The sequence below is a fragment of the Nelusetta ayraudi genome, unplaced genomic scaffold (assembly GCF_046127955.1).
Source record: "Nelusetta ayraudi isolate G7.1 ecotype Tasmania unplaced genomic scaffold, CSIRO-AGI_Nayr_v1 ptg000105l, whole genome shotgun sequence".
Lineage (NCBI taxonomy): Eukaryota > Metazoa > Chordata > Actinopteri > Tetraodontiformes > Monacanthidae > Nelusetta > Nelusetta ayraudi.
Window position 1 is genome coordinate 244,832 of NW_027466155.1, and position 27,833 is coordinate 272,664.

The 27,833-nt window shown below is 47.7% G+C and overlaps 1 protein-coding gene across 1 annotated transcript in view; it reads left to right on the top strand.

Moving 5' to 3' along the window:
- Positions 1-27,833, top strand: part of LOC142903084 (uncharacterized) — a 56,909-nt gene that overhangs the window by 9,949 nt on the left and 19,127 nt on the right. The window contains exon 3 of the mRNA XM_076048527.1: positions 1,393-1,449. Coding sequence (XP_075904642.1) covers positions 1,393-1,449 — 57 coding nt within the window. The remainder of the gene's footprint in view (positions 1-1,392; positions 1,450-27,833) is intronic.

A 27,833-nucleotide genomic window follows, 5' to 3' on the forward strand; every position in this document is an offset into this window, starting at 1 on the left:
AATAGACGTGAAAATAAAGCTTCCTGATTTTGAGAACATGCCATCGTCGCGTTAGAACGTGAGAAACGGTCCAGTTGGTCCAGTGTTATTTATCTATTTCATTATATTTTAAAGGACGCTCACGCTTTTTTTTTTTCATTTTTCATTTTTTTTTAAATTGCGGTCTGCCAGGATAGACGTGAAATAAACCTGCAGCTTTGAAGAAGAAAAACAACCTTCCATCTGGTGCATCAGTAACAGGAGCCCCAGTGCCTTGTGTGTGTGTGTGTGTGTGTGTGCGTGTGCGTGCACGCGCCTGCGCAGACACACAACGCACACAAATCCGTTTCTCATTTGGGCCGAACACGTCTGGCCGTGTTCTGAAGTCGCGCCCTTGACGACGAGCGCTCGGCTCGACTCGCCTTTAATTGCGAGCAGTGTGAATAGGGACCCCCCCCCCCCCACCCCCACCCTCCCTCTTCCCCAACCGCCGCCCCCCCCCACCCCCCCAACTCCGGTCGCCGCTCTGGACCTGGTTTACATTCATTAGTCCGACACACTCGCAGCAATCAGGGCCGCGGCGCCGGAGGGGCAGCGGAACCTCTTTCGAAAAAGGGAGAGAGAGAAAAAAAGAAAAGAAAAGAGAAGAAAAAGAAAAATCAGGCGGCCCTAATGGCGGCTTGGTGTAATTACAGACCATTAACATCCATCAAAATGTTGCTCCCACATGCAGCGGCGAGCGCCAGCCGCCGGGCTTCTCCTGAACTCTGCCGGTCGTCGTCAGCCCACACGTCACGTGCACGCGGGCGGCCGCGCACGGCCACGTGCACGCTGAATATTTTAGTTTTTTGCTTGTTTCAATTTATTGTGTCTGTGTGAGTGTGTGTGTGTGTGTGTGTGCGTGTGTGTGTGCGTGTGTGAGTGTGCGCGTGTGTGTGTGTGCATGCAATGTTTGCCCTCGTGAATCTTGTGTTTTTATTTATTTACTTATTTATTTCTTCACCCCCGAGTTGTCTGAACCCATTGTCGCTCTCACTTGTGTTTCACCAGACTTTTGTTCTGTGTTTGGTTTTTTCTCTTCTGGTTTATTTCATGTTGTGTAAACCAAATTGTCTTTTGGTCCGTTTCTGTTTTTGTTTTTTATTTTTTCATTCTTCCTGAAACCGCTCCTGCATGTCTTCAGCGTGTCTTTCGCGGCTTTAATTAAATCATCACTGCAGAAAAACACCTTTAGTCTGAAGATCCAATCAGGGCTTTTTTTCCCCCTCCAAGCACACCGAGGTACCGATGCCTTGATCAAATCGTCCTGCTGCTGTTTTTGATGCTTCGCTGTCACTAAACTAAATACTCTCTCTCTCTCTCTCTCTCTCTCTCTCTCTCTCTCCCTCTCTCTCTCTCTCTCTCTCCCCACAGAGCCGTGGCGGCGATGGAAGCGGCGCTCGGCCCCAATGCCTCGTCTGCACGTCCAAGGTAAAACCGGCAGTGACGTTAGATTTCCCCTGAAGTAAAACTCAGGTTGGTATCGTCGATGTCATTGCCGATACCAATACCGATACTTTGGGCAAACACACTTCACGTGTATGAAAAAAAGTTCTGGAAAGTTGAGCTGCTTTTCCACAGTGTTCCTATCCATGACATACATGAACTTAAATGATGAAAAGCATTCATATTTTGATCTGAGAGCTGATTTTAGAGCTTCAACATCTGGTATGGGGAGGTTATCAGTGATCAAGTATTGATCCTCACATCACTAAAAGCAGGGGTGCACCAACACCGATAGCAATATCAGGTATCGGTACCGATACTGGGCTCGAGTACTCTCTTAAATAACTGCACTTAAATACGTGCCCATACTTCAACACCGATACTAGTTGTATGTGCATGTGTATAAATAATAATTTTGTTAAATGAGTGTTTGTACTGCAGTGAAACTACAAAAACATGCCGAGCAACGTTGTTTAAATAACAAAACATCTGTGGAAAATATCTTAAAAAAACCGAAGTCATTTTATATTTTCTAATGGCCTTATTAAGTACTCGGTATCGGTGAGTACTGACATGCAAGTGCTCGTACTCTACTCCGACTACTGTTAAAAAAAAAAAAGAAAAGAAAAGTGGTGTCGGTGCATCCCAAACTAAAACCGCTGCTGCTCCGTGTGCGAGAGACGAACCGGCCGACGTCTCGCTCTTTAAATTGGCTGGTGGTGGTGCTGTCGGCGGTGATGGTGGTGGGCGGGGGGGGTTAACGGCGGGCATGGGCGGCGCCGTGAAATATAGGCGGTGGAGCGTTTAAAAGCGGGCGGCTAAACAAAGCCGGAGCCATTAAACAGGAAGCGAGCAGATTTAAACGGCAGCAGATCCATAATACTAACGAGCAATCAGGGCTTTGTTTTGCTCCCTGATTTAAGCGGCTCCCTGGCAGCGCCGTCGCTTATGAGATTTAACTTCCCCTTTTTATTCCTTATTATTGTGGCAGAAACAAGCGGGGGGGGGGGAGGAGGAGGAGGCATTACAATATTTGGCAAAACCACACGAGCGGCGTAATGACAAAATCTGTATTCGTTTCATGGGCGGGAAAAATTAATCACGCCTCCCTGCGCCGCGGCGGCGGTCCACATGGAAAGAAATATTTTCCCGCCGTCTCCCTCTCTCTCTCTCTCTCTCTCTCCCTCCCTCTCTCTCTCTCTCCCTCCCACTCTCTCTCTCTCTTTCTCTCTCTCTCTCTCTCTTTCTCTCTCTCTCCCTCTCTCTCTCTCTCTCCCTCTCTCTCTCTCACTAGTTTATTTGTGCAGGCCGACGTGTCACTGCAGATGGCTCCGGCGCTCGGCAGCCGCATCACTAACCATCTCAGATGAGGATGATGTCCTGGATGTATTCATGCACGCGGCCGCGGGTCAAAGCGTCAGCGGCTTCTTTTATTCATTGTTTGCTCGGCGGCGGCGGCGGCGGCAAAACGTCGTCTGCTCCTCGTTGCGTATGTACGAGTGTCCGCTCGGACACTGTAGCTCTGACGACGACCTTTCTGCTGGATCTTTTAAACATTGGAAGTGTGTGTGTGTGTGTGTGTGTGTGTGTGTGTGTGTGTGTCCTGCTTCTCCGGTTCAGTCCAGTCAATAAACATCAGACAGGAAGGTGGCGCTGATTATTCATCCCCACCTTCCTGCTGCTGCCGCATGGTGTTTCTGCCCTTTGTGCTGCGTGGGTTTCAGGTGAAGTCAACAGAAGCCGGCCCTGGTTGTGTGAATACAGTTGGAGGGTTTTAGTTTATTTCTTTCACTTTGAAAAATGCTAAAAAAAAAAAAACAACAACAAAACACAAAAAAAAAAAAAAAGGGAACAATCAGGTTATTTGCTAGCAGCCAAGCCAGTGCAGCGCCTCCTACTGGTGCAGTACTTTTCCACGCTTCAGTGATATTCAACCAGTCGTGCAGTAAGTAGCATTAGAATCCCCTTGTGGAACCTTGATTCCGCCTCCTTTATTCTGAAAGGGCCCCGATTGGTCATATTTCGACTACTCGACGTGGTCAAAATGCTTCTTCTTCTGTTTCATCCGTGTCTGATGTGTTTTCACGTGGAAATCTTGCCTCTCCCTGATGGAAGTGATGATCATTAGTGTGTTAGTGTGTCAGTTTATTTTTTGGTTCTTTCACTCCATATTACTGCAGTTGCCCTTTGTTAGCATGAAGCAGCTCAGCCTGTTAAGACTCCTGGCAGGCAGCGTTGGTCAATCAACCTGCCAACATTTTAATTATTATTATTTTTCAAATTATTTCCTTGAGTCATTTCTTCTTATTTGTTGTGTTGTTTAATTTCTTCCTTCCCGTGTGTTGTCCCCTCCCCACCCCCTTCGTATTTATTTATTTTTTTGTAGCGGCTAGGCCTCAAATGTGGGCCATTTCTGTGAGTTATGCTAATTTGTTGGGGCAATGAATGCATTAATTTCATTAGCACATGGCCTTAAAGCAATAATTACCAGAGTAGGTGTGTCACAAGCAATCACGTTAAAAATTTGCCAGTTAATTATTAAGATTTTTCGTGCTGAGGGTCCCAGCGCTTGACACGAGTCGCCGAGGGAAAGAAAGAAAGGGAGAGAGCGAGAGAGAGGACGAGCGAGGGAGGAAGTGAACGCATTCCAGTGGCCGCGAGGTCGAGAGAGCGGCATTGTGGGCCTGCTGGCGGGATTCTTTTTTTTCCAACATGTTGACAGCTCGCATTCTGCGCTAATTAGCGCGAACAGCGGCGGGCTAGCTGGTGCTGGGTCAGTCCAGGAGGGCGTCATTATGCAGAGAGAGGAGGGTCCGGCGCCACCTAATGGCCTTCTGCTGCTCTCTGATTGGAGTGGAGCCGGAGAGGACGTCGTCGGTGGCGGTGGGAGTTACAGGGCAGGAAGTGATTATAGCTCGTGGCTAGCAACTGCGGCGGCTAATTATGAGCTAGCATCGAGAGCCGGGCATCTTTCCCAGATGACACGCACATGTAACGTTGTTCCATTGTTGCCGTTGTGCATCTTCTTCTTCTTCTTCTTCTTCTTCTTCTTCTTCTTCTTCTTCTTCTTCTTGTCGCCTCGTCTTCTTCTGTTGCGAACGGACAACACTTGAAACACACGAGTGCATGTTACAAAAAAGAAAAAAAAAATTGTTGTGGCCTGCAACATCTTAGCTGGCTGGCCAATACCTATGTTAGCCGCCACGCTAACGCTGATGGTTCAATTCCGCCTCGTCAAGTTCAATTCAGCGGCTGTGTCAACTACAAGGCAGCTGATTGACGCCGTTGGTCCATTTTGCTGAGATACAAAGTTGTTTTTTTCACACTGCAGTGCACAGCAGTGCCAAACAGAGGGTGCTAGAGATATGCTAGCATCTGATAGCAAAACAGCAATAACAAAAAATGACTCCAGCTTGAGTGTCGGTGCAGTTTAAAGACTTCCTGTTTCCAGGAAGTGTTTTTAAAAGATGAAAAACACTGCGGGCTGATGTCGCTCTCAACCCAGGAGCTGTTCTTCACGTCTGCACCATATATGACTTTAAATCCTCACCGCCCCCACGCCCCCGCCCTGGTCCCCCTCCACACGTCTCTCAAATGTCTCCTTAAAGGTGCTCACGTTTCCTGCTGCCCTCCAGCCCCTCCCACCCATTAAAAAATCTTAATCGTCACACGATTTTTGATTTCTTTTTTTTTTTTTTTCTAATGGGAAGCAGATTATCCTTTGATTGGTGATGAATGCAGCAGCTGCCAGACTGGGTTTGACTGGAAGTAGGACGTGGACGTGTCATTAAGCCGGTGACAGGAGACGACACATGAAAGGAGGAATTCCTGCTCACGGCTTCCTCGGGACAATGGCACATGGCCTTGAGGTAGCAGGGATGGATGGATGTGTGTGTGTGTGTGTGTGTGTGTGTGTGTGTGTGTGGGTTAGTCTGCAAAAGGCTCCTACGTGCACACAAGACATAAGACAAGATACAGTTTGTTTGTTTCCTTGGCCAAAAAAATGATTGAGGCAAAACTTGGAAAACTTTTCGTTAAAATATTCCCCCAAGTGTTTATTATCAAGAACGTGAAGTGGAGGAGTGGGTCGATCACGATCGGGGTGATCGGGGTGCAATTGTGAATGTGCAAAACATCTCTTTGGCTGTTGCCAAAAGTCACATTCAAAACAATGAAAAATGAAAAGTTTACACGGCAGGCCAGGGAATATTTTCCAGCAGCGATGTTTTTTTTTTTTTTTTTTTTTTTTTGTTTTACAAGTATCAGTTGTTGGATTTCCGTAAAAGGCAAAACTCTGAAAAAACAACCAGGCATAATAAAATGTTGAGTGTTGCATTTGAGTGCAGAGAAAGATTTCAAAGATCGACGTAGAGTCGTAGTACTTACTGAGTTACGTGACCATTTAAATTCAATGTAAAAAAAAAACAAACAATGAAAACAAATAGGTAGTTCAGGTTCTCTACATCTGACACAGGCTTCAATTTAAACGCAATAGTTCCCACAAATCTTTTGCACCCAGAGGTTGTTTTTTTTCTCAATATATATAATGAATTAATGAATTAAATGAAGTGATTAAAAACCATTAAATGAAGCTCACACGCCACAGCATCTGGTCGGGTCTCCGTCCACCGTGATGGCCGACCATGTGTCCCCTCCTGATGCAACCAAGTTCCATTTTATTGGCTTTCGGGATCACAAAACTGAAGCTGATGTGGAATTAACCAGAGCTCCACCTAGTGGCCACACTTCTAGAGTTTTGACTCTACATGCTGCTGCAGGCCATCCGTCAGTCCGTCCGTCCTGACTGTGACGGAAACGTGTTTCCACTCGCATCTTCCCCCGACACCCCGGACGTAAAGTTTGCACCCAAAACAAAACGTCGGAGGCCGACAAAGCCGTCCTCCAGAACACTTTATCCTTTTATTCACGCGAAGCCCAGAGAGAAAAAAGAAAAACATTGATTGCAGCGTCGCTCCGATTGAAAACCCTTCAGCTTCAGGTTCACCGTGTACAAAGCAAACAAAAGGTCCTTTATAAAAAGAGGATCCGTCTTCCCGTCTGACAAGTGATTCTCTGAGGGCGGAGCCCCGCCCACATCCACACGAATCCGCCCGGCAACATGAATCATTTGCAGATGTGTCGCAGTTTCAGCTAGCCGATGGAAAAAGTGTGAAGTTGAAGTGAGAATGGCAGGAAGTAGACGGCGGCTGAGATGAAGGTCTTCGAGTTGACGCGTCGTTAGCAGCCGTGGAATCAACTTTTCCTCCTTTCCCTCCGCCCTCGGGCGCCCCTCCCTCCCCCCGACCCTCCCCCACACTCCCCACTCAGGGGTCCGCCTTTGTCTTCAAACGGCGCCGCAGCAATCACTGCCTTTGGGCATAATTCGCCATAATGACGGCAATTTTTGGTATCAGATTTTCAAACGCCGGCCGGGCCTGAATTCAACCTGCTCCAGCAGCTCAACTGGGATTCACGTTTTTCTCCTCCTTGTTAGCCGCCGCCCACATCCCCAACACATCCCCAACACATCCCCAACACATCCCGCCCTTTTTTACACCATTCCCAGAAGCATCGGGACGTTTCGGAGCAACTGCTCGTTGAATTTAAGCATTGATATTATTGGTATTTTTTTTTCTATTCACCTCCGGTGTCCTGCAACTTTCTGGTCGGCAATCCACATTCTATTGAGTTATTATCAATTAAAGTTTCTCTGTTTCGAGCCGCCATGCCAGAAATCAGGGTAAGTTTATTACCAAAGTTAACGCATCATGCGGACGCTCCAAGTCCACCCAGACTTAAGGTCACAAACAGAGGAAGTTTTCCTGACAGCTTGCGAACAAACAAGCGGCAGTGCAATAAAATGAAATAAAAATGATCAAACTTTGGGTTTTCTTTCTGCTGCTGATGCCATGAGGTGGTGACGTTTGTCACACCGCAGTAGATAAAGAGGCCATGCGTGCTTCAGCTGACTGTTGAAGGCGATATGAGCGCAACGTTTCTTGTGCAACCACCTCCCAATACTATTTTATGTTTCTTAAGCCTCTGTTCCACTAAAATGAGCGGGACGACACCATGTTTTTGGACGCGGGACGTCGCGGAAGCAATCGGCATTGCGCTGAGATCGCATGATGAAGTTCTACAGAATTCAAGGGTCCGGCGGTGGCCAGTGTTCTTAGTTGTTGGTCACTGTTGGCTGCAGTGGAACGACGACGTCGTTGCCGCCAGACTTGAAGCGGCGCGCACCTCCGCGGCCGCTTCCCGCCGTGCAGCGATTGTTTTTCGGCGTCTGGTCCATTTTGTGCTGATGGAACGTGATGGAAAACTTTTGCATCAGTGCTTGATATACGCCGTGACTGGCGCGATATCATGACTTAGCGCACGTTACGCTCAACGTCAAAAAAGGTGGCGTTGTCCCGGGTTTACACATTCCATCGCAAGCCGATCGGAGCCGATTTTGACCCGTTTTGTCGCGCGGCTCGGTGAGCAGATTCCACCGCCACCAAATGCGGATTATTTAAAAAAAAAAAAAAACACGTTTTTTGGGCAGTGGAATTGGATTGGGGCTTTTGTAAACTTTTTCTTCAAGCTCTTTTCCATATGGACGCGTGAAATAAATCTCTGACCCTCGGCCGTGAATTGGAAATTCTGCAACCTTGAACTTACTTGAGGTTGAAACTGCTTTTAAGTAAGTGGCTTAAGAGTCACTCGACTGCCTTCGCTCTCGACCCTCTCATCCACTGGTCAACAATCTGGGCACAGTGTTGTGTTGTCAGTGTTGTGAGCTGGAGATTTGCTGACGGGTTCTGAGGGTCGCAGTGCAGTGACTGCACAACCCCCCCCCCCCCCCCCCTTCCCCGCCCCCCAGTGACACACACACACACACACACACACACGCAGCCACTTTATTAGCATCTGCACCGTATCGGCGTTGTAATGAATGAGGCCATTTAGTCGGGATTTACGATATCTTTACAAGTTGATTGCCACGAATTTGAGAATTATTCATAAGTCGGGAATGTCGTCTGTCATGCGGCGCAGCGCCGTCTTCGGCGGGAACAAATGGCTTCGTGTGATGTGCGTGTTTGTGTGTGTGTGTGTGTGTGTGTGTGTGTGTGTGTGTGTGTGTGTGCTTGAGTGGTATTTCTTCAAACCAACCCTCTCCTCACTCGCTGCTCAAACAGGCCGTTTGCATGCACATGTGTCCCGGCCGCCGCCGTAATTAAAGGTAACGAGGCTCAGGTGACAACTCGCAATCACGTCGCCCTCCCACTAACCTGCCCCCGCCCCCTTCCCTCTCCATCTCCCACCCCACCCCAACCCCCACTCACAATGCACTGCGCTGTGCTGAAACCGAGAATCCACGCAAGTATTTTATTACAAGGCGACTTTTTGTTTTTTTTTTACACTCAAACGACTCGAGCGTCGCCCCGCCCACAGTGGGTTTGGGGGTTGGGGGGGCGGGGTGAAGGGGGGCGGAGCCTCACCTGCGATGACTTGTTGGCTCGCAGGTGAACTTTTCTTTTCTTCTGTTTTTCTTTATTTTTCAAAACTAATTTAGAAACCCACTTACGGGGGGCACACCGTCTCCCGTTGCGTGTGTGTGTGTGTGTGTGTGTGTGTGTGGCTGGAGTGGGGGGGGGGGGGGGGGGGGCGGGGGTGTTCCCCGGCCTTGTTACTCAGATTATTGCGGCGACTTCCTGAGGCGCTGTGACCACGGCGGCCGGATCATCTCTCAATTACACAAGGATCCCCAGGCAGAGGGTGGGGACCCGAGCCGAGGACCGGTTTCGTAGCATCCCCCCCCCCCCCCACACACACACACACACACACACACACGCTGCCATGGCTGGGAGGCATGGCTTACTACAGGCGCGGCCGAGAATGAGGCCTCTCAGGATAGATTTACACACAAATAAAGCGGCTCTTATCTGGGCCCGCTGGCCGACCACAGCTGATTACACGGTCTACATTTCAATGCTCACATGAAATGGAGTCAATTTCCTTTTGGCCCATTTAAAACCAATTCCAACCTGCAAAACACCGTGAAACCCGAATCTGATATCGCTGCATCGGGGCGACTCGGTGGAGAGCTTTCTACTGCGCAGGCAGGCAGGCAGGCAGGCAGGCAGGCAGGCAGGCAGGGCGCGTGGTGTGTGCGTGTGTGTGCTTGTGTGTGTGTGTGTGTGTGTGTGTGTGTGTGTGCATCAAAAAAACAACCCTTGTGTCGCTTCAAGCGGCCAAACTGGACTCGTTATTGCTTTGAATCTATTTCTATTGGTGCGGCACATGCGACCGCCGTCCTGAGTCTCCGGCTGCCGCAGTCATCACGCAAAGTGCTCACCATAAAGTGTTGCCAGATTTCCAACACAAATATTAGTATAATTACGCACGTACACACACGCACGCGCGCACACCGCCGCGCACACACACGCACGCACGCGCACAGAGCTGTGATGTTAACAGGCTGCAAGTATGTGACTAAGACCGCGGACGATCCACTCATGCGACTGTCGGCTCGTCCAAATATGACCTAATTTGATTAGAGATCAAAAGGAAGAAGAGAAAAAAGAAAGAGGGAGGCCCTTTACTAGGCCGTGTCACTTTCAAAGTGTTGTTGTGATTTATCAGTGCCAGTAAAAAGTCTCGTGTTACTGAAAACCAGAAAAATGATACTTTAGCAGCGTCTAACGATGATCTGCCCTTCTCTCATAACTTCTCCCTGCTTTACTTTTCTGTGTGTGTGGGTGACCACACCCTCAGATCAGCTGTTGGCTCCGCCTCCCTCCGAAGACCTTCCCTGTTATTGTCCCCCTTGTTCCAACAAAGTCTCAGTTTCACAATAGAAGGTGCCGTTTTCCTGTCGTTTTTTTTTTTTTTTTTGTTAACAGCAGGCTGTCAACAACGGGCTAAACAGGCTGCTTTCTGGACGCAGCGAGAAAGTTCCTTTGTGTTGTCATGACTCGACGCTGCTCTGCAACGGGAGTCTTGGATGACAGATCAAACGTGGTCGAGTGGTTTCTCGGGAAAACTGTTGAAAGTTCGGGCAAAACACTGCTTGGTTAACTTGGTTATTTTAATGCCAGTTGACAGTGAAACACAATAATTTAGAAGAGAGAAAAAAAAAATTCTGATGCCCCCCCTCCCACCACACACACACACACACACACACACACACACACACACACACACACACACATCGTCCAGACTGAATCAGAAGTACCATTAAATCACTTCTGGAGTCGAAGCAAAAAAAAAAATACTGCATTATTATTATGCAGGCTCCTCATTGTGTTTCCCAGCGGTGCGCACGGCCATAAAATGCTAATCTTGTCAAGTTGATGTCGTGTGTATTTCTTGTTGCAAAATAGGAAAAAAAATATATTTCAAGCTGAACTCACATAATGTCCAACGTGCCGCATTATTTCACAGACACCTCACGGCCGACTCGCTGAGGCTGCAGGCCGACGAGCGACCGACAAACTTAGCTAATATTAAGCTAATCTAATGTTAGCTATACAATCTTTTATTTTGAAGCCGGTATCGATGACACGCTAATGTCCTTGTCGCAACACTCATAATTGAGTGTTTTCTCTTCTCAAAAATTAGGGGAAAAAAAAAACTGACAACCAAACAAAAAAAATTAAAGATTCAATTCTATCAGACAGACTGCTTGCAAAAAAAAAGCAGCGAAATCTTCCTTTCAGGAGTAAACTCAACGATGGCCTTGTCTCTTTAAATCGGTTCACTCTACAAAACGTTCGGAAAAACCAAAGTCCTCGGTCGATCAGCCGAGGTCGCTAAATTAGCGCAACAACCTTCGGAGGTGTCGTAACACACTCAGAACAACAACAGCAGCAACAATAGTAACGGTAATTAGATTTAATTAATTTCTCTGCAGAACTAAAAGGTCATCCGTTTTTTTCCCCCCCGTTTTTTTCCCTGTAATTCAACCTGAATCGACCTCATTAAAAAACGCTGTTTCAGTTCTAAAATGAAACTTAATTATCTGGTTTGTGAGGAAGCGCGTAGCATACACACGCACGCACTCGGGCGCACACACGCTCAAAAAAGCAAAAAAAAGAAAAAACATTACTTTTATTCATTTAGCCTCATCATTTAATGTCCGTGTGTGTGTGCGCGCGCGCCCGCGTTTTGACAAATCCCACGCAGCCGTGTTGCGGCGCCTCGGCAAAGCTCCTGATTAGTTGCGGTTTTTTAATGTCTGGATGGTCCATTTAATTAGGTAACGTGGGCGATAAAGGCCGGCCAGCAGTAATCACAGGGATTATTTACTCCTGTTAATTGAGGCTCCGTCTTAACGGCACGACGAGAGGTTAATGTTCTTTGGCTGTATTATTTACTGGCCACGCTCCACACGCACACACACACACGCACACACACACACACACACACACTGAGGGGGTGGGGCTCCACAGGTTCGGGGGAGGCAGGAAGGTGGAAGTGATTTGTGGAGGTAATATTGACTGTAGTTGAACTCCGGCCGGCCGTTGTCACACGCAGACACACACGCACACACAGACACACACACACACACACACACACCCACACGCTCACTCTCACCCTCAGCCTTCATTTTAATAATCTCGCTCGTGGCTTCAGGTGAGATTCTCCAGCTTTTCCGTCGCTGCTGCTAATCTCGGCCTCCACCGGCCGCTGATACGGCGCCGCGCTCGTGTAAATCGCGGCGCCGCCGTCGCCGCCGCCGCCGCCGTCATGGGAGTGAAAGGATCCCGCGGTGAACCGCGCCGATTAATTCTGCCACTCCTGACGGTGACCCCCGGCAGCGCCGCCGCTCGCTGCAAAGTCGTCCCGAGTAGTGATTAACGTGATCCCCCCCCTCCGAAAGGTAAAAGGAAAAAAAGAAATCTCGACAGTTCTACGAAATAAGTGAAGCTTTTGGTGAATGGAAATGCTAATTGACGACGTATCAGATTCAATCAACTGAAGAAGTACTGGAGAACGACGTAGTCGCATTTCTGGATGGGAAAAAGGGAGGGAAAAGGTCGAAAAGTCTGAATATTCAGATGATAAATTTGACAGTTTCATCTCTGTGAACTTCCAAGCACCTCCCCTCTGTGCTGCTCGCCGCCGCCAACGTCGTCAATCAGCACCGCGGTTTGCGCCTGTTTCACACTCGCATGCTCAGAGAGTGACTTTTTCTCATTTTGTCTTTTTTTTTCTTGGAACTGTGGTCATGTGACCATGACCATTCAGTGTCCCTGTGATGAAATGAATATAAGTTCAAGGTTCTGGTTCCTAGAAATTGAGTCGTTGATTAGCGGCAACTTTTCAAAAATGGAAAAAAAAAATATTAGAATTTTTTTTTTTTTTTTTAATAAAAAAAGAAGCAAAGCCAAAAGCAAAACTCTGGAAAACAGCAGGTTTAGCCCTCTGTTTGCAGCCTTCAGTGTGGGATCTTCCTTATCTTTGGAAGGCGTCAACCACAAGATGGTGGAGCCATCATCCAGCTCACTGACCTGCATGACATCACAAAGGGGCCACATTAGTGTTTTCAACTCGCTCCAGCAGCACGTTTACATTTAAAACCAGTTTGAAACACTTCAGAGTCGTTTTTATGAATTTAAACATTTTAAAAATCTTTTTTTCTCGTGTTTTGACACATTTTTTTCTCTATTTTTTCGTCTCACTCACCCTCCTGCTCAACCTCCCAGTTTAACCCAGTTCATCTTTTCCGCAATATCATCCCCTTTATTTTCCATTTCTCATTTATATGATGCCAGAAACGAGCTCCCAGGAATATCGTTTTTCCCCTCCAGCTTTTTTTTTTGTCTTTTTCCCCCCTTCCAAAAAACAGAACCCAACAAAACAAAACAAAGCAAATCCACCGACCAAATAGGAGATTTATCCTGTCACACAAAGACAAAGAGCCGTGGCCGGTGGGAGGGCCACGCCCCCCACCTTTCCCCACCCGCCACCCTCGGGCCTCCTGCTGGAGGCGGAGTCGTATTACAGGTGAGTTTTCTTCACGTCCTGAGCCGGTTCTGACCGGTCCGGTGAGAGGGGCGAGCAGCAGCCGCCCTTCCTCTCTCTCTCTTTCCCTCTCTCTCTCTCTCCCTCTCACTCTCTCACCCTCTCTCTCTCTCTGGCTGGCGTGTTGTTATTAAATGGTGGCGCGGCCGCACCGTCCAGTTTGCCCCGGGGCTGCGGCTAATGGTTTCCTCGCCGGCCGACAGGCCCTCGGGCTGCAGGTGGCGCCGCACTCATTACCTCCTATAAGTCCTGCAGAGATAAGTGTCGGACAGCTGCAGGCCCGCGCGGACGAGTGCCGTGGACACGGAGAGAGAGAGGGAGCTAGAGAGAGAGAGAAGTTAACAATGGGGGAGAAAAAAACTTTGATTATTACATTTTTGAGGAGAACGCTGTTGGGAAATTTATAGAAGAGTTCGATTTTTTTGGTGGGGGGGGTGAAGGAGGGAGAAATCCTCTAATTGACCCTAAAAAAAGAAAAAGTTTGCTCTCTGATGGGAGGTCTTTTTGTTTTTGTTTTTGTTGTTTTTTTCTTTGTCTTGAAAGGTCAAAAGCAGTCGTTGGTTAGTTAGTCAGTTCAGATGGTTAGCGACTCTGAGTGACGAGCGAAGGCACTGTTTTGGGTCTGGTGATGGCGTTAAAGATGATGAGGAAGAGGATGGTGATGATGGTGATAATCATGATGGTGATGGTGACGATGACGATAATGATGATGATGATGATGGCGATAGCAATTATGATGATGAGGATGATGATGATGATGATGATGGTGATGATGATGATGATGGCGATGATGATGATGATGATGATGATGATGATGATGATGATAGCGATGATGAGGAGGACAATGATGATGATGGCGATGACGTTGTTGATCGCCATTATGATGATGATGATGATGATGATGATGATGATGATGATGATGTTGATGATCGGCATTATGATGATGAGGGTGATGATGATGATGATGACGTTGATGATCGCCATTATGATGATGAGGATGATGATGATGGCGATGACGTTGATGATCGCCATTATGATGATGATGACGATGATGATGGTGATGACGATGATGATGATGATGATGATGATGATGATGATGATGGTGTGACGATGAGGATGATGGTGATGGTGACGATGAGGATGATGGTGATGATGACAATGATGATGAAGGTGATGATGAGGATAATGGTGATGATGGCGATGGTGATGATAAATGGTGATGAAGGTGATGATGAGGATAATGGTGGTGATGGTGATGATGGTGATGATGATGATGATGATGATGATGATGGTGATAGTGATGATGATGGTGATGGTGATGATGTTGATGATCGCCAATTATGATGATGACGATGAGGACGATAATGGTGATGGAGATGGTGACGATGATGATGATGATGATGATGATGATGATGATGATGATGATGATGGTGATGGTGAGGATGAGGATGATGGTGATGGTGATGATGACGACTCTCCTCCAGTTCTTCACCTCCTCAGTCTGTGTTAATCATGAGGCCTCTGTGTTCGACGGTGTCGCCCCTCCACTCACACTCTCCGTGTTTACGTGTTTATTGTTCAGAAGTTCTGCTCCGCTCGGGTTCTGTCTACCCGCTCGTACATTGACTCACCTGCCAGCCGACTGGTTGGTTCAGACAGTCGGAGGTGGAGCCTCCACTCAGTGGAACAAGCAGATGAAGGAAAGGACTTTTTTGCCATCTTGGTCTAAATATTTCATTTTTATTTATTTCGCTGTGTGTTAGGTGTGTCAGGCCTTCATTCACCTGCTATTTTTTTTTTTTTTTCAGTGAATCAGTGAAAAAAATGACAACGTCCACATATAATTACTGGTTAACTCATATAACTAACTTTGAAAGTAGTTGTTTTTCATCAAGGTCTTTGCCTTTTTTTGTCTTGTTTTCCAATTAATTAGCTATTGCACTCAAGATGACTTCTGAAGATGTAGGAAATCAGTCACAGCTGCAACATTTATTGCAAAAAACAAACAAACAACCAAACTAACCAGAGATTGAGAATTCCGACTTTGCCTCAGCAGAACAGCAACTGCTGAAGCCTGTCAGCGGCGCTTGAATATTCATGGCAGCGTCACTTCACTCTGAGAACGCCGACTCCACCCACTGCTGCCAACCAATGGCAGGGCGGGGATTTCTGCAGAGATGGATGAGATGGGCACACACACACACACACACACACACACACACACACACAGTGGAATAAACTGATGTACCTGCTGCAGGTTTTCCATCTCGTCTCTTTCTCCTCGTTGTGCTGCGTTTGTGCACGCCGCAGCAGATTAGGGGAGGGAGGAGAGAGATAGCGGGGGGGTTGGGGTGGGGGTGTGTGTGGGGGGGGGGGGGGTGAGTGCGAGGGAGGGGGTGCAGGAGTGCATCACAGACTGGCTGCAGGCCTCGGGGGCAGTGGCGGCTCCAAAGCTGGATAATCTGGTATCAGTGCAGCGTGCTCATTTAGCTGAAGCGATAGCGCCGTTTCAGGAGCACCTCCTTGGGTTATTATGAGGCCTTTTTTCATCGGCGGGACGGTAACTCAGTCTGGCACCTGTGTCATTTACTAATGACACACGGCTTCAGCCGCGTGCCGACCGCGAGGCCGCCGCCGCTGCTGCCGCCGAGCCAGGCAGGAGGAGGAAGAAACCTGCAGCACGTCGCCGTCTTTAATTAGGTGTGTTTGCTCTCTGGTTTGTTTGCAGAGATCACACCAGAGAGGAGGGGGTGGGGGGAGGTTTGGGGGGGGATGATGGTGGTGGGCGGGATTTAATTAAGGGACACTCGCTACGTTTACATGACACTCGAGAAAACCAAACTACTGCCTTAGTCCGACTATGACTGGACAACTGAAGTGCACGCCTTGGTCTGACTAAGATCAGAACTGGAGAACTCTGATTGGAGTCAGAGAACTCTGATTGAGACACCCAGATGACGCAATTGGAATTAGAATTTCTCCCTCATGTATGTACGCCTTAGTCAGAGTTGAACTGGACAATGTGTGTGCGCATGTGCCTTCGACGCGTGGCACTTTTTCTACAATGTTGTGTATAACTGAGGACACAACTCCCTTGCAGAAGCAGGACGCAAACCTTTTCAGGTCATTTGTGTTCTCCAGAAAGGGTTTGCCACGACACGGTGCTCTGTACAACTCGGCAGTTCATACAGTTCATACGCCCCTCAAACCCCCCCACTCACCGCGGTAATTGTGGCGGCCCCCTCTCTTTTATTGTGCCCTGTCACTGAGTCGACCTCGTTCATTATGAATTCTTATCTGCTCGCTGCTTTAGCTTTTTTTTTTTTTTTTTTTTTTGCCAGATGGCACGTCGGTATCAAAAGATAATGATGATGATGATGATGGTGGTGCTGGTGATGATGTCGCGAGGAAATTAAGACTTTATCAAAGCTACTTAATGCCCGAGAAAGAAAAGAAGAAGAGGGGGAATGGGGTTCGGGGGCCGGGTGAAATTCAAAGTAGGGGACACATCGCCTGAACCTTGATGATCTGTGTGAAGTCGGTATTTTTCCGGTTTAGCTGCAATTCCCTTCATTTCCTGAAGAGGGATGTTAGCGCAAAAGGTCACAAGCCCACGCTTCCGATTCCCAACAGAGAGTTTTAACTTTGAGCGCAGACGCACAAGTCCTGTTCAAATAAATCCAATTCCAAAAAACTAAAATTGATGTATTTATTTATTTAATATAATTCTTTATGTATTTAATGTTTATTATTATTATTATTACTTAAACTTTTCAATATTCCATTTTTAATATTTCTGATACATTCTTATAAATGACAAATACACAAACTGTCTCCAGAGCTTTTCATACAGCAGAGGATCATGGGAAATCATGGAAAAGCTCAGCCATGGATCCTCATTGGTCCAGTAGTTCTAAGCCCCGCCCCTGTCCCCTCCCATTTTATTTTCCGGTCCCATCTTTCCAGCAGATAACCGCCACTTCCTGGGGAATAATGCTCCACTTCCTGCTTCCGCTGAACCCGTGGCGGCAACTATGACCTTGAATTGTTTCGTCCGACCTAGAGCCAAACAGACGGGCCTCTGCTGGCTGCTCCCACCAGTTGCCTGAAGTCCTTTTTTTTTTTTCTTCTTCTTCTTTTTTTTTAAAAACTTCTTTTCCTCCCCTCCCGAGTTTTGAAGTCGGAGACTTGCAGCATTTCTCCGTCTGAAGCCTGAAGACTTTGACACCGCAAGTAATCGTGTAGGTTCCGTGGCTTTACAGCAGCAAACGAAGTAGAGAGCTGCTTTACGGCTCGCCACGTGTTTTGGCACCAAAAAAGAGAGAGAGGAGCGAGAGAGAGAGAGAGAGAGAGAGAGAGCAAGAGAGCGGCGAGAGAGAGAAATCCCCCATAATTCCTGCCGTCTTGGCTATAAGCTGACAACAAGATCACAAAAAGTGACTAAAAGTCAAGTGGAAGCAACGCAAAAGTGCTTCAGATGTCAATGTCGAACTGATCCCGAGGCTCAGCGGGGGTGGGGATGAGGAGGAAGGTGTGACACACACACACACACACACACACACACTGCTGTTTTTTTTTTTTTCTCCTAGCTTGGTTTAACGCGTGAAATCCACACTCGCAAATATTCTTTCAAATTGACTTAATCACCTCAATGTTCCTGCAGTGTCGCTGCGCTGGAGCAGTTCTCTGTCCTGGAACTCTGGAGAGCTCTGGCATGAATACTTAGCCCTCTGTTTACAGCCTCAGTGTGAGAGCTGATGCTTTGTTGGAACCTTCCTGTTGGTTTGCCACATTCCGAAGCTCACAGATCGGTTTTCACAATCGCCTCCGTCTTGAACTTCCGTGTCCGCTCTGAAATGGTAAAATTCCAGATGTGGACGTGTGGCTGGTACTGGAGCTGAGCCGTGATCGGAGTCTGAATTCTCCAACCACAGTTGGCTAATGATCTTTTGTCATACCCTCAACTTCATGGACCAAATCAGACAAAACGGACTGTTTGTGTTTGTTTTTTCTTTGTACTTGCAATTAAGACCAACAAAAAATTGTAACCGGTGTGGAAAGGTATGAATTCAGTGCTCCTTTCCATCATTTTTCAGGCTTTTTGCAAACATTTGTGGCGACCCCCGTTGGCAAAATGATAGAATGCATGTTGCGGCCTTCTTCTATAAAACCATCCGTCTCTTCATACAGTCGAAAGGTCCTTGCATGTGTTTAGAAGGGGTCCAAAAAACAAGGCGGGATCAGAGGGTGGAGCCACCAACTGGTGGGTGTGGTCACTGATCTGGGAGAAACACTCGTAGTTTTCAGGTGTTTTTTAAGCGATAAGAAAACTTCAATTACTGGGTAATGACGCTGTTGTTGTTGCTGCTGCTGCTGCTGTCGTTGCTGTTGTTGTTGTCATTGTTGTTGTTGTCGTTGACAAAAGACGGCAAACATGCGGCCTGGTGGTGGCGGGCTGGACGGCTCCGACTAATCGATGCAGTAACGCTGCTTAACTGTTGCAGCTAATTGAAGCAGTCCGGCCCCCCCGATTAACTTCATATGAATCGCCACCTTCCTTCTTCTCTTCTATTTGTGAGGAACCAGGGCTGATTGGTGGAGGGGGCGGGGGGGGGTGTAGAATGAGGTAACACCCCCCCACCCCCACCCCACTGTCGCAGTAGAAGACGGAGACGCTGTTAGGAACTTATCAAATAGCAGAGACGCATGTCGTCATGTGTGTGTTCTAATTTAATTTGACGCGCACATGTGCTGACACACACACACACACACACACACACACACACACGCATCGAGTACCCCCCCTCCCTCCTACCCCTCCGCACACCCGTCTTCAGAAGTACAAGCTGGAAGGTATCCTCATTAATTGTGTAAAATAGGTTTTTCTCGCCAAAGAAGTGACAAAAAAAAAAGAAAAAGCAGAGATGGTGCAACCGCGGCTTTCACGCGCAGCTACGCCGGCTAATTGGCTCTTTAAAGAAGGTTAAGGCGTTTTAAATGGCCCTCAAATTGCTGCTTTTTCTCCTTCGCTGCAAGATTTTTTTTTTTTTACTCTCTTCCTCCTCTCTCTCTCTCTCTCCCTCTGACTCTCTTTTTTTTTTTTTTTTTTTTTGGAGTGCCAAATATAATTAGGGCCGCGCTGATTGTTATGGACCTGGTATCACAGCGAGGCGAAACACAGACAGCGGGGAAAGATGCCGGGGGAAGAAGCTTTTTACGAGTCTCGTTTGAGGTCAGCCGAGCGGCTGCTCATTAGAAAAGTGCACGAGATGTTTGAGGGATCGGCGGCCGGCGACGCGGCTCACATCACGATGCGGAGCTGCTGATCACACGGCTGTTTATGGTTCAGGTTGTTTTTTTTTTTTACCGTGGTGGAGGGAGGAATCAGGTTATCGTTGCTTTTCTGCGTGCAAACACATTATATTTTCTTTTTACTATTTTGTGCTCCATGTTTTTCCCTTTTTCCATTGCTCCAGTCTAAAGGGGAAAAAAAAGAGAGGAAAACCTGGGTTAGAGGAGGTGAAGCCGCCCCAGGGTTGTCTGGTTCTGTTTGAACAGCCTCTTAGGATTAATTAGCAAATTTCGGAATTTCTTTTGTGTGTTTTTTTATTTATATATATATTTTTTTCAATCTTAATTGTCAGCGCAGAGACGGAGAGCCTCCATCATCCGGGGACATGAAAAATGCTCACAGTTTCAGAAAGTTTTGAAATCTCACGTGTACATCCGTTTTGAATGGCTCCAGTTTAGACTCGCTGGCCATCTGAGCCTCTCGCGCTGCCACAAGGCGGCGCCGGGCTTAGTTACAGACGCGTGATTGGTCCGTTCTGAATGCAGCAAGAAAGAAGGTTCCTCCAGTCACCTCTCTCAGTCTTGGATGTTGGATGTTTTCAAAGATCCTGTCTGCTACTTTTTTCGCCCCCATCCTATCAGGTTCATGATGGATGTTGGCTACCAGAGAGACAGAATGGAGGCCTGATCGTCTTTCTTGCTTTTAAGCCTTTTTTTTTTTTTTTTTGGCCCCATTTGTCAGCGGCGGAGATCAAATGATCTGGGCCTCCAGCCGCTCGGCGCAGCTGTTTGGGGACGTCGCCGTCTCCGGGTTCCTGGACGGACGTCCTGCAAGCCTGGCCCCGCCCCCTCTACCTCCCGCTAGTGGAGCGTGTCCCAACTGTTGTCAATTTATCAACGTAGCGTGAGCTGCCGTGACGACAGGTGCCTCCATCCATCACGGCCCCGTCACTTCTTCCACCTTGTCGGGTGGGGAGGGTGGACTGAAAGGAGCTTTTGAAGAAATTTAGACGGCTCTCAGCGGACGATCGGCCGAGCCGTCTTGACGACAGTCCCGTCTTCGTCCAGCCGTTTTCATGGGCGCGCTAATGTGCAGCGGTGGCCGAGTCAACTGTGTCGATTGTTTTTTGAGCAGCCAGGAAGTGACCCAGCTGGGTTCTCCAGGAAAAGAAAAAACACTGCATCTCTAAACTGTTTACATGGAACAAGTGAAACCAGCCAGTTTGTTGAGAAAATGTTTTCTGGCGCTTCTGGTTTGGATTTGTATTGAGTTTTTTGCTTTTTTTTACTTTGTGGATTGTGAGAAGAAGAAGAAAAAGAAGAAGAAGAAGAAGAAGAAGGAAGCGCAACTGAGAAAAAAATGTCTTATTCTCTGTGATACTTTAGCTCAGCATCCATAATTGAATAGTAAGGATTAATAATATAACAATAACAAAAATATGGGATGCATGTATTCGCAGTGCAATGGGAACGAACAGATCTGTCTTGTGTTTGGGAACGTCGGCAGCCGAGGCTTCGGCTTTTGTCGAGTTTCATCTTGACAATTATAATCTTGTATGTGAGAGCTCATCCTCACCCCCCCGTCACTCCCTCACACCCCGCTCCCACCCCTCCCCCGCAGGGCCGCGCTCAGTCCTTCATTTTCATTACGGCGGAGTCGCCGCTGCACCGTAACAGCCAGGGGTGCAGTGAGCAGGGTTTTAATTAAAAGACAAAAAAAGGGAGAGAAAAGAAATTGGAAGTTGTGGGGGGGGGGGGGTTTGGGGGGAGATGAGGGGGAAGAGCTGTTAATCAATTCCCAGCAATCAGCCGCGCTGATGATCATGACGGTCAGCTTCAAGAAAACCGCGCCGGCAAAAGGTTGAGGAAGGGATTTCTTACCTTTCCCACGCTGATCAACTGACACCACTTTTTATCTCCTCGCAACTTGGTTTTATTGGAACACTGACAGCTGGGCTAGGGAACAGATGCAGCGGGTCAGTGGGGGGGTAGGAGGGCTGGGTTCGGGGGGTGGGGGGGGGGGGCATTCTCAATTCATTGGTGAAGCTCAAAATAGTGGATGTAACAAAGTGAAAGATCAGGTTTTAGTCCTTCTGTCAGTATCACGCAGGATCATGTGGATCCGAGCTCGCGGTGAGTCCGAGATTCATTTCCGTCCACTCGAAGGTGGAATGTTTTCCAAATCAGTTGGTTTTATTCAACATGTCCATCAGACCTATGAAGGTTGCAGACACAACTGAGAGATCACACACCTTTGTTACGATAGGTACAAGTTCTCAGATACAATTGATACAAATGAGCAAACATGAGTAACGGTGTGATCTTTTTGAATAGTCCATTCCATGTTAGGTTTTTTTACCGCCATTGTCAGAATTCTTCATAAATTCTTCGGCGTTCAGATGTGAGCAGCCAACGGGAAAAAAAAAAAAAAATCTAGATTGTCCATCCAACATCCAGTGTTTGATATTTACGCTCTGGTTCCCCATCGGCTCCAACCTGCTCTGAAGCAGTAAAATAATTGTACTGACGCCACACGCTGGAGGATGAGGGGGAGTCGAATAATTGCCCGCCGAGCCTCGATTCAAACCCCTGGCTGTCAAACATGTGGAAAGGGGAACGATAATAAGAGGATGCAACATGGTGCAGATTCTTGAGGTGGAAAAACATGGATTTTTTTTTTCTTTTGAGGAAAAAAAAAAACATCTCAACATCATGTCTCGAGTCCAGACACGTTTCACATCCTTCTCATAGATTGCTACGAAGTGAATTAAATTCAAAATGAAAGTAATTATATCTTTCATATTCCGACAAATTGGTGCAAACCTTTGACCGCGCTAATTACATTTTCTTGTGTTGCGAGTGGTGAGTGCAGTTGGCTGTTTCTTTCCTTTCATATTTTATATGCTTATTATCTAATTTTCTTTTGAAGGCCCTGATTATTCCCGGCTTGAAAATGAATAGTAATTGCTGCCCTACCGCTCACAAAGTCTGCGGAACAGAGGAATAAAAGAGTAGTCTCTTCAATGGTCAATCAGCAAAGAAGCACATTAATCATTATCTTAGAGTACAATCCCTGGATGCGGTTCCGGGAGGATTAAAATATCTCTGCGCGCTCACAATTATGCATGAGATTTGTGGTGGTTACTCTGGAACATAATATGAACAACAAGGATAAAATAGAATTCGCAAAGAGGCGAGCGCTTTGATCACACACCGTACGCCTTGAGGAGTCTTGCCTGAGACCCTTTGATGTGAATCTGTGCATGAAAGACAGGTCCAATTGGCCCGGGGTGACCCTCAAATTTGCACTCTTTAATCATGTCTTCCACGTCAGGTGCGAGGAAGAAAATGGTCCCTCGTGGTTCGTAATTCCGAAGCCGTCGTTGCACAAGAGGATTGTGAAACGGCGCGCGTGCTTTAGAGGGGGTCGGCGCGGCCGCATTGCGGAGGATGGAAGCCAGGGGTTGAGTCGGTAAAGCCCCAACAGTTGTTGCGTTAATACTTTCATAAACGGCGGATTGCCTGTGCCTCGTTATCATCGGATTGATGAAAACAAAAGGTCAGGCTCAGCCTTTTTTTCCCAGCGACGCCGCCAGCCCAGCTGTAGGTATTTCCGAGCCAGTCTTCCTATGCTGGGTTTTCATAATCCACCCCATCAACTTGAAAGGGTTGGATGGACTTTATGTTTGTCTTGGGCCTCGCCAATGGTCCGCCTACTCAGTGGCTGATCTCTCCCGAGCAATTAGCAGGAGCTCCGTCCTGTTCTCGTACAACACAACACAACTCAACACTCAGTCCTGATTCTGTTTGGTTTGCTCGTGTGTTTTGATGGATGGGTATTTTGTATCTTGTCCGTTGACCAACAAGTTTTAGGCCAGTCCAAAAAGTTCTGCTTTGCCCAGGCGTCATTACACTTGAGAACTAGCCGCTGTCGAAATTAGCTCATTTATACAGCCTTGTGCGAGATGATTTTTAGGTTTTCCATCCTTCCATCCATCCATCTTCTGTAGCCACTTCATCTTGGGTTTCTGGAGCCTATCCCAGCTATCATAAGCCCCAATTCCACTGCCCAAAAAACGTTTTGGTGGCGGTGGAATCTGCTCACCGAGCCAAAACGTCTCAAGCAACCCGGCAAGCAACCCGAGTCAAAATCGGCTCCGATCGGCTCCGCACCAATCGGCTTGCGGTGGAATCTGTAAACCCGGGACAACGCCACCTTTTTTTACCTGCCGCACGGGCTGACGTTGAGCGTAACGTGCGCTGAATCATGATATCGCGCCAGTCGCGGCGTATATCAAGCACTGATGCAAAGGTTTTCGATCACGTTCCATCAGCGCTGGATAATTGTTCATTGTCCTCCTGGCTGTTTCGCCCGCTGCTCGCGCACAAAATGGACCAGACGCCGAAACAATGGCTGCACGGCGGGAAGCGGCCGCGGAGGTGCGCGCCGCTTCAAGTCTGGCGGCAACGACGTCGTCGTTCCACAACAGCCAACAGTGACCAACAACTCAGAACACTGGCCACCGCCGGGCTCTTGAATTCTGTAGAACTTCATCATGCGACCTCAGCGCGATGACGTCAGCAGACACGCAGCGGTGAAAGCGGAGGGGGTGCAGCTTCCCGGCCGGGGGGGGGGGGGGACACCCCGCTGGGTTTGGTGCGTGGACACGGAACTGAATGCCGATTGCTTCCGCGACGTCCCGCGTCCAAAAACATGGTGACATCCCGCTCATTTTAGTGGAACAGAGGCTATAGAGTGAAGACAGGGCAACATCCTGGACATGTCGGCAGTTCATGGCAGGGACACATAGAAAGACAGACAACCACTCACACACACACACCTTTGGCCAATTTAGAGTTCCCAATTTGCTTCACATGCATGTTATTGGACTGTTGGAGGAAGCCGGAGAACCCGGAGAGAACCCACTCATTCACAGGAAGGAACATGCAAACTCCACCCACCCGGAAAAAGCCCCAGGAAACGGCCTTGACCAACAGGATCTTTGTGGTCAATAGGACAGGACGGCCTTTCCAAGATACCTCACTCGTGTGAGGGTATCAAGATGGCCTGTTTGGATAGGACAGATGCAAGGTGTCCACTCACCATCTGTTTTACTTAAGGGGCCTCCTCTCTCTAAATGTTTCCCGTGGCCCTCTATTTGTCTTGTGGAAACATGAAACATTCCGCTCGGCACTGTCAGCGTAGCTTAAGTCCACTGCTTATTGTTTGAGTGTTGTATCGCCCTTGCCAGAAGAACACAGAGCCAAGAGAACACTTTGCTTGCGCGTTTAGGTATGTGGATCGTGTGTGAAGATACTTCCAGGGTTGTCGGGATTGTTGGCTGTCGACAGAACGGCATCGGTTCTTTTCCCTCCTGTCTCCTATTTGAAACACAGCAGTGTGTGTGAACACTGTGTGTCTTTAAGGCCCTTCAAGCCAAAGGACTCACTCAAAAATCTCCTGAAAGATAGTGCATGGGGTAGTGGGGTTAAAAAGGAACCATCTGAACTTGGTGAAATTCCACCAATCAAGCAACTCCTTCCACGGTGCAGCGCCCACAGTGCCGAGGAACAGAGTCGTATGAAAGCAGATCTGTCAGGTGAAGAAACAGCCTGTTCAGTATCAAACTCACGCTGGCTCATTAAAGTCTCTCTCGTCCTTATTCGCCCTCGCTCTGTGAGTGTCAAACTGCGCGCCGTGTCCCCCCTTTTTTCCCACCTCTTCTCGTCCCCCCGACCGCCCCAACCCTCCAAAAGCGTTCTTGCGATATATTTATGTCTCAGTGAGTCATTATTGCTAGGAAAAGCTGTTGAGAGCTCCAACCGTTACAACAATCAAAAGGGGCTCCTACTTTTCCAGCCAGGAGTCTTTTTTATTATTTCGTATTTTACCCAAAAACAGAAGAGATACATAAACTATATTACATGTACACATATACATATTTGAATAGGAATGCACCAATGTGACTTTTTTTTTACAGTAGCGAGTAGCTTATGAGTACTTGATAAGGCCAATACACATTATAGATTACCACAGATTTTGTGGTTTTTTTTACATTCCACTGCACGTTATTCTAGAGCATGGGGTGACTGTCACAAGTTTCATAGCAGTACAAACACAAATTGAACAAAATTGTCATACACATATTCAACTTATATTAGTGTCGTGGTGTGGGCACAGCAGGGTACACCCTGGACAAGTCGCCACTTCATTGCAGGGCCTATATTTTATATATATATTATTTATTTATACATGTCATATGTAAATATGTTTGTGTAAATTTGTAATATTCATAAACATTTCAAAATAATAATAAAAATAACAATAATAATCTTAATTTTGAAAAATAATGCCTCTGACGTCCCAATCCGGACACTGCTGCACCAAAATGCTAGCTGTCCACGAGAAGCAAAAATCAATTGCTCCCGCCGGTACGGGACGTTGCCGCCTGACTCCAACGAGGCTTTTCTCATTTCTGCATGGTGATAAAATTGGAAGACAAATAGGATTTAAGGAAACGTATTACCTCTTGTCTTGCCTCTGAATGCAAAGGGCAGACCTCGGCGCTATCACAAAGAAAACAGCTTAGCCGCGGCGGCACATTTGTTTTCCATTCACAGCGACCTGCACTTTGTCTTTCCAATCGTTACCTGTCGGCGAATCAGTTGCTCCATTAAGGACGGTCTGGGCAGGGAGCGGCGCCGTCTCGGGCTAAATTGCAATTAGGCGGCCGGCGAGCGCGGCTGCCAGCAGTTAACTCGGGGATATTGGAGTGCAAGGGGCTCCTGGTAATCAGGCTTTGGTCATGTAGAACAATGCATAAAATTAAATTGACATTAATGAATAATTGTGTAATGAAAATGGAGGAGTGGAGTTAATTGCATGTTACAGTGAGTGTAATGCCCAGATAACCTTGTGTCTCGCGCTGTTCTCCCGCCGCCGCTCGGCTCGCCGGGAAGTCATTAAGGCGAGGGAGCAGATAATGCCAGCTCGCCGAAAAGGGAGAAGAAGAAGAAGAGGGAAAAAAGTCCAAAGTAGCAACAATCTTGCAGAGACTTTCTATTCTCCCCTAAGTGGAGTCGTTTGTGCACAGTCTGAATGGAATTAAAGGTCAGAGCCTCAGGAGGAGGAAGTCCACTCACCTACAGCGGCCTGTCAGACGGCTCAGCATCAGGATCAGGTTCAAGATCAGGATCAGGATCTGGAACACATACAGAAACAAGATCAGGTTTAGGTTCAGGATCAGGACTAGGAACCGGGTCAGGATCAGGGTCAGGATCTGGAACAGGAACAGGATCAGGACCAAGACCGAGACCATGACCAAGATTAGGATCAAGATCACAACGAGGAACAGGATAGGATCAGTGGCGGCAGCTGCACCAGTACCTGGTCCACAGTCTTCAATGTCATTGGGCACAAATGCAGATTTTACAGCCAGTCCAGGAAAAAAAATCCTCATCGGTGCCGTAAAACTGAACCAGTTCCTCCTGATCCCGCCTCACAATCAGACAAATCAACGTCCTGCCTTTAACCTACAAGTTAAACTCCACCCACAATTCGTTGAAGGAGCTGCTCGTAAAGCGTCGGTTTAAAAATGATTACCAACGTTGCTTGTTTGTGCCCAGTTATTACACTCGCAACGTGAACGCGCTTCCCATTTGTTCTGCGGGGAAGTGACACAAATTGGCCCGAGGGGCCCTAAAGTGCTGGCGGCGCGGCCGCGGTCCCATCAGCGCCGGCGTCCCACCGGGAAAATCAACCATGTATCAATTTACTGGCTGCTAATTTCGCTTTGTCTCAGCTCATTAAGTCGCAGTGCGTCGCTGACATCACATTATGTTGATAACCTGCGAGCGTGCGGAGCCAAGCGAGCAGCGTTGCAGTTAGAGAGTCGGCTGGAGGATCATCGCGGTGTGTTTGTGCTTCAGTCGGTGACGGAGGAGGTTCCAGTTCCAGGGTCTAATAAAGGGGCCACTGTGTGGAACCTACTCTGTTAAAATGAGCTTCTCAGTTCTCTGGTCTTCATTTCTTCTTTCGCAGACTTGAGTTTGATCGGCCTGTTGTT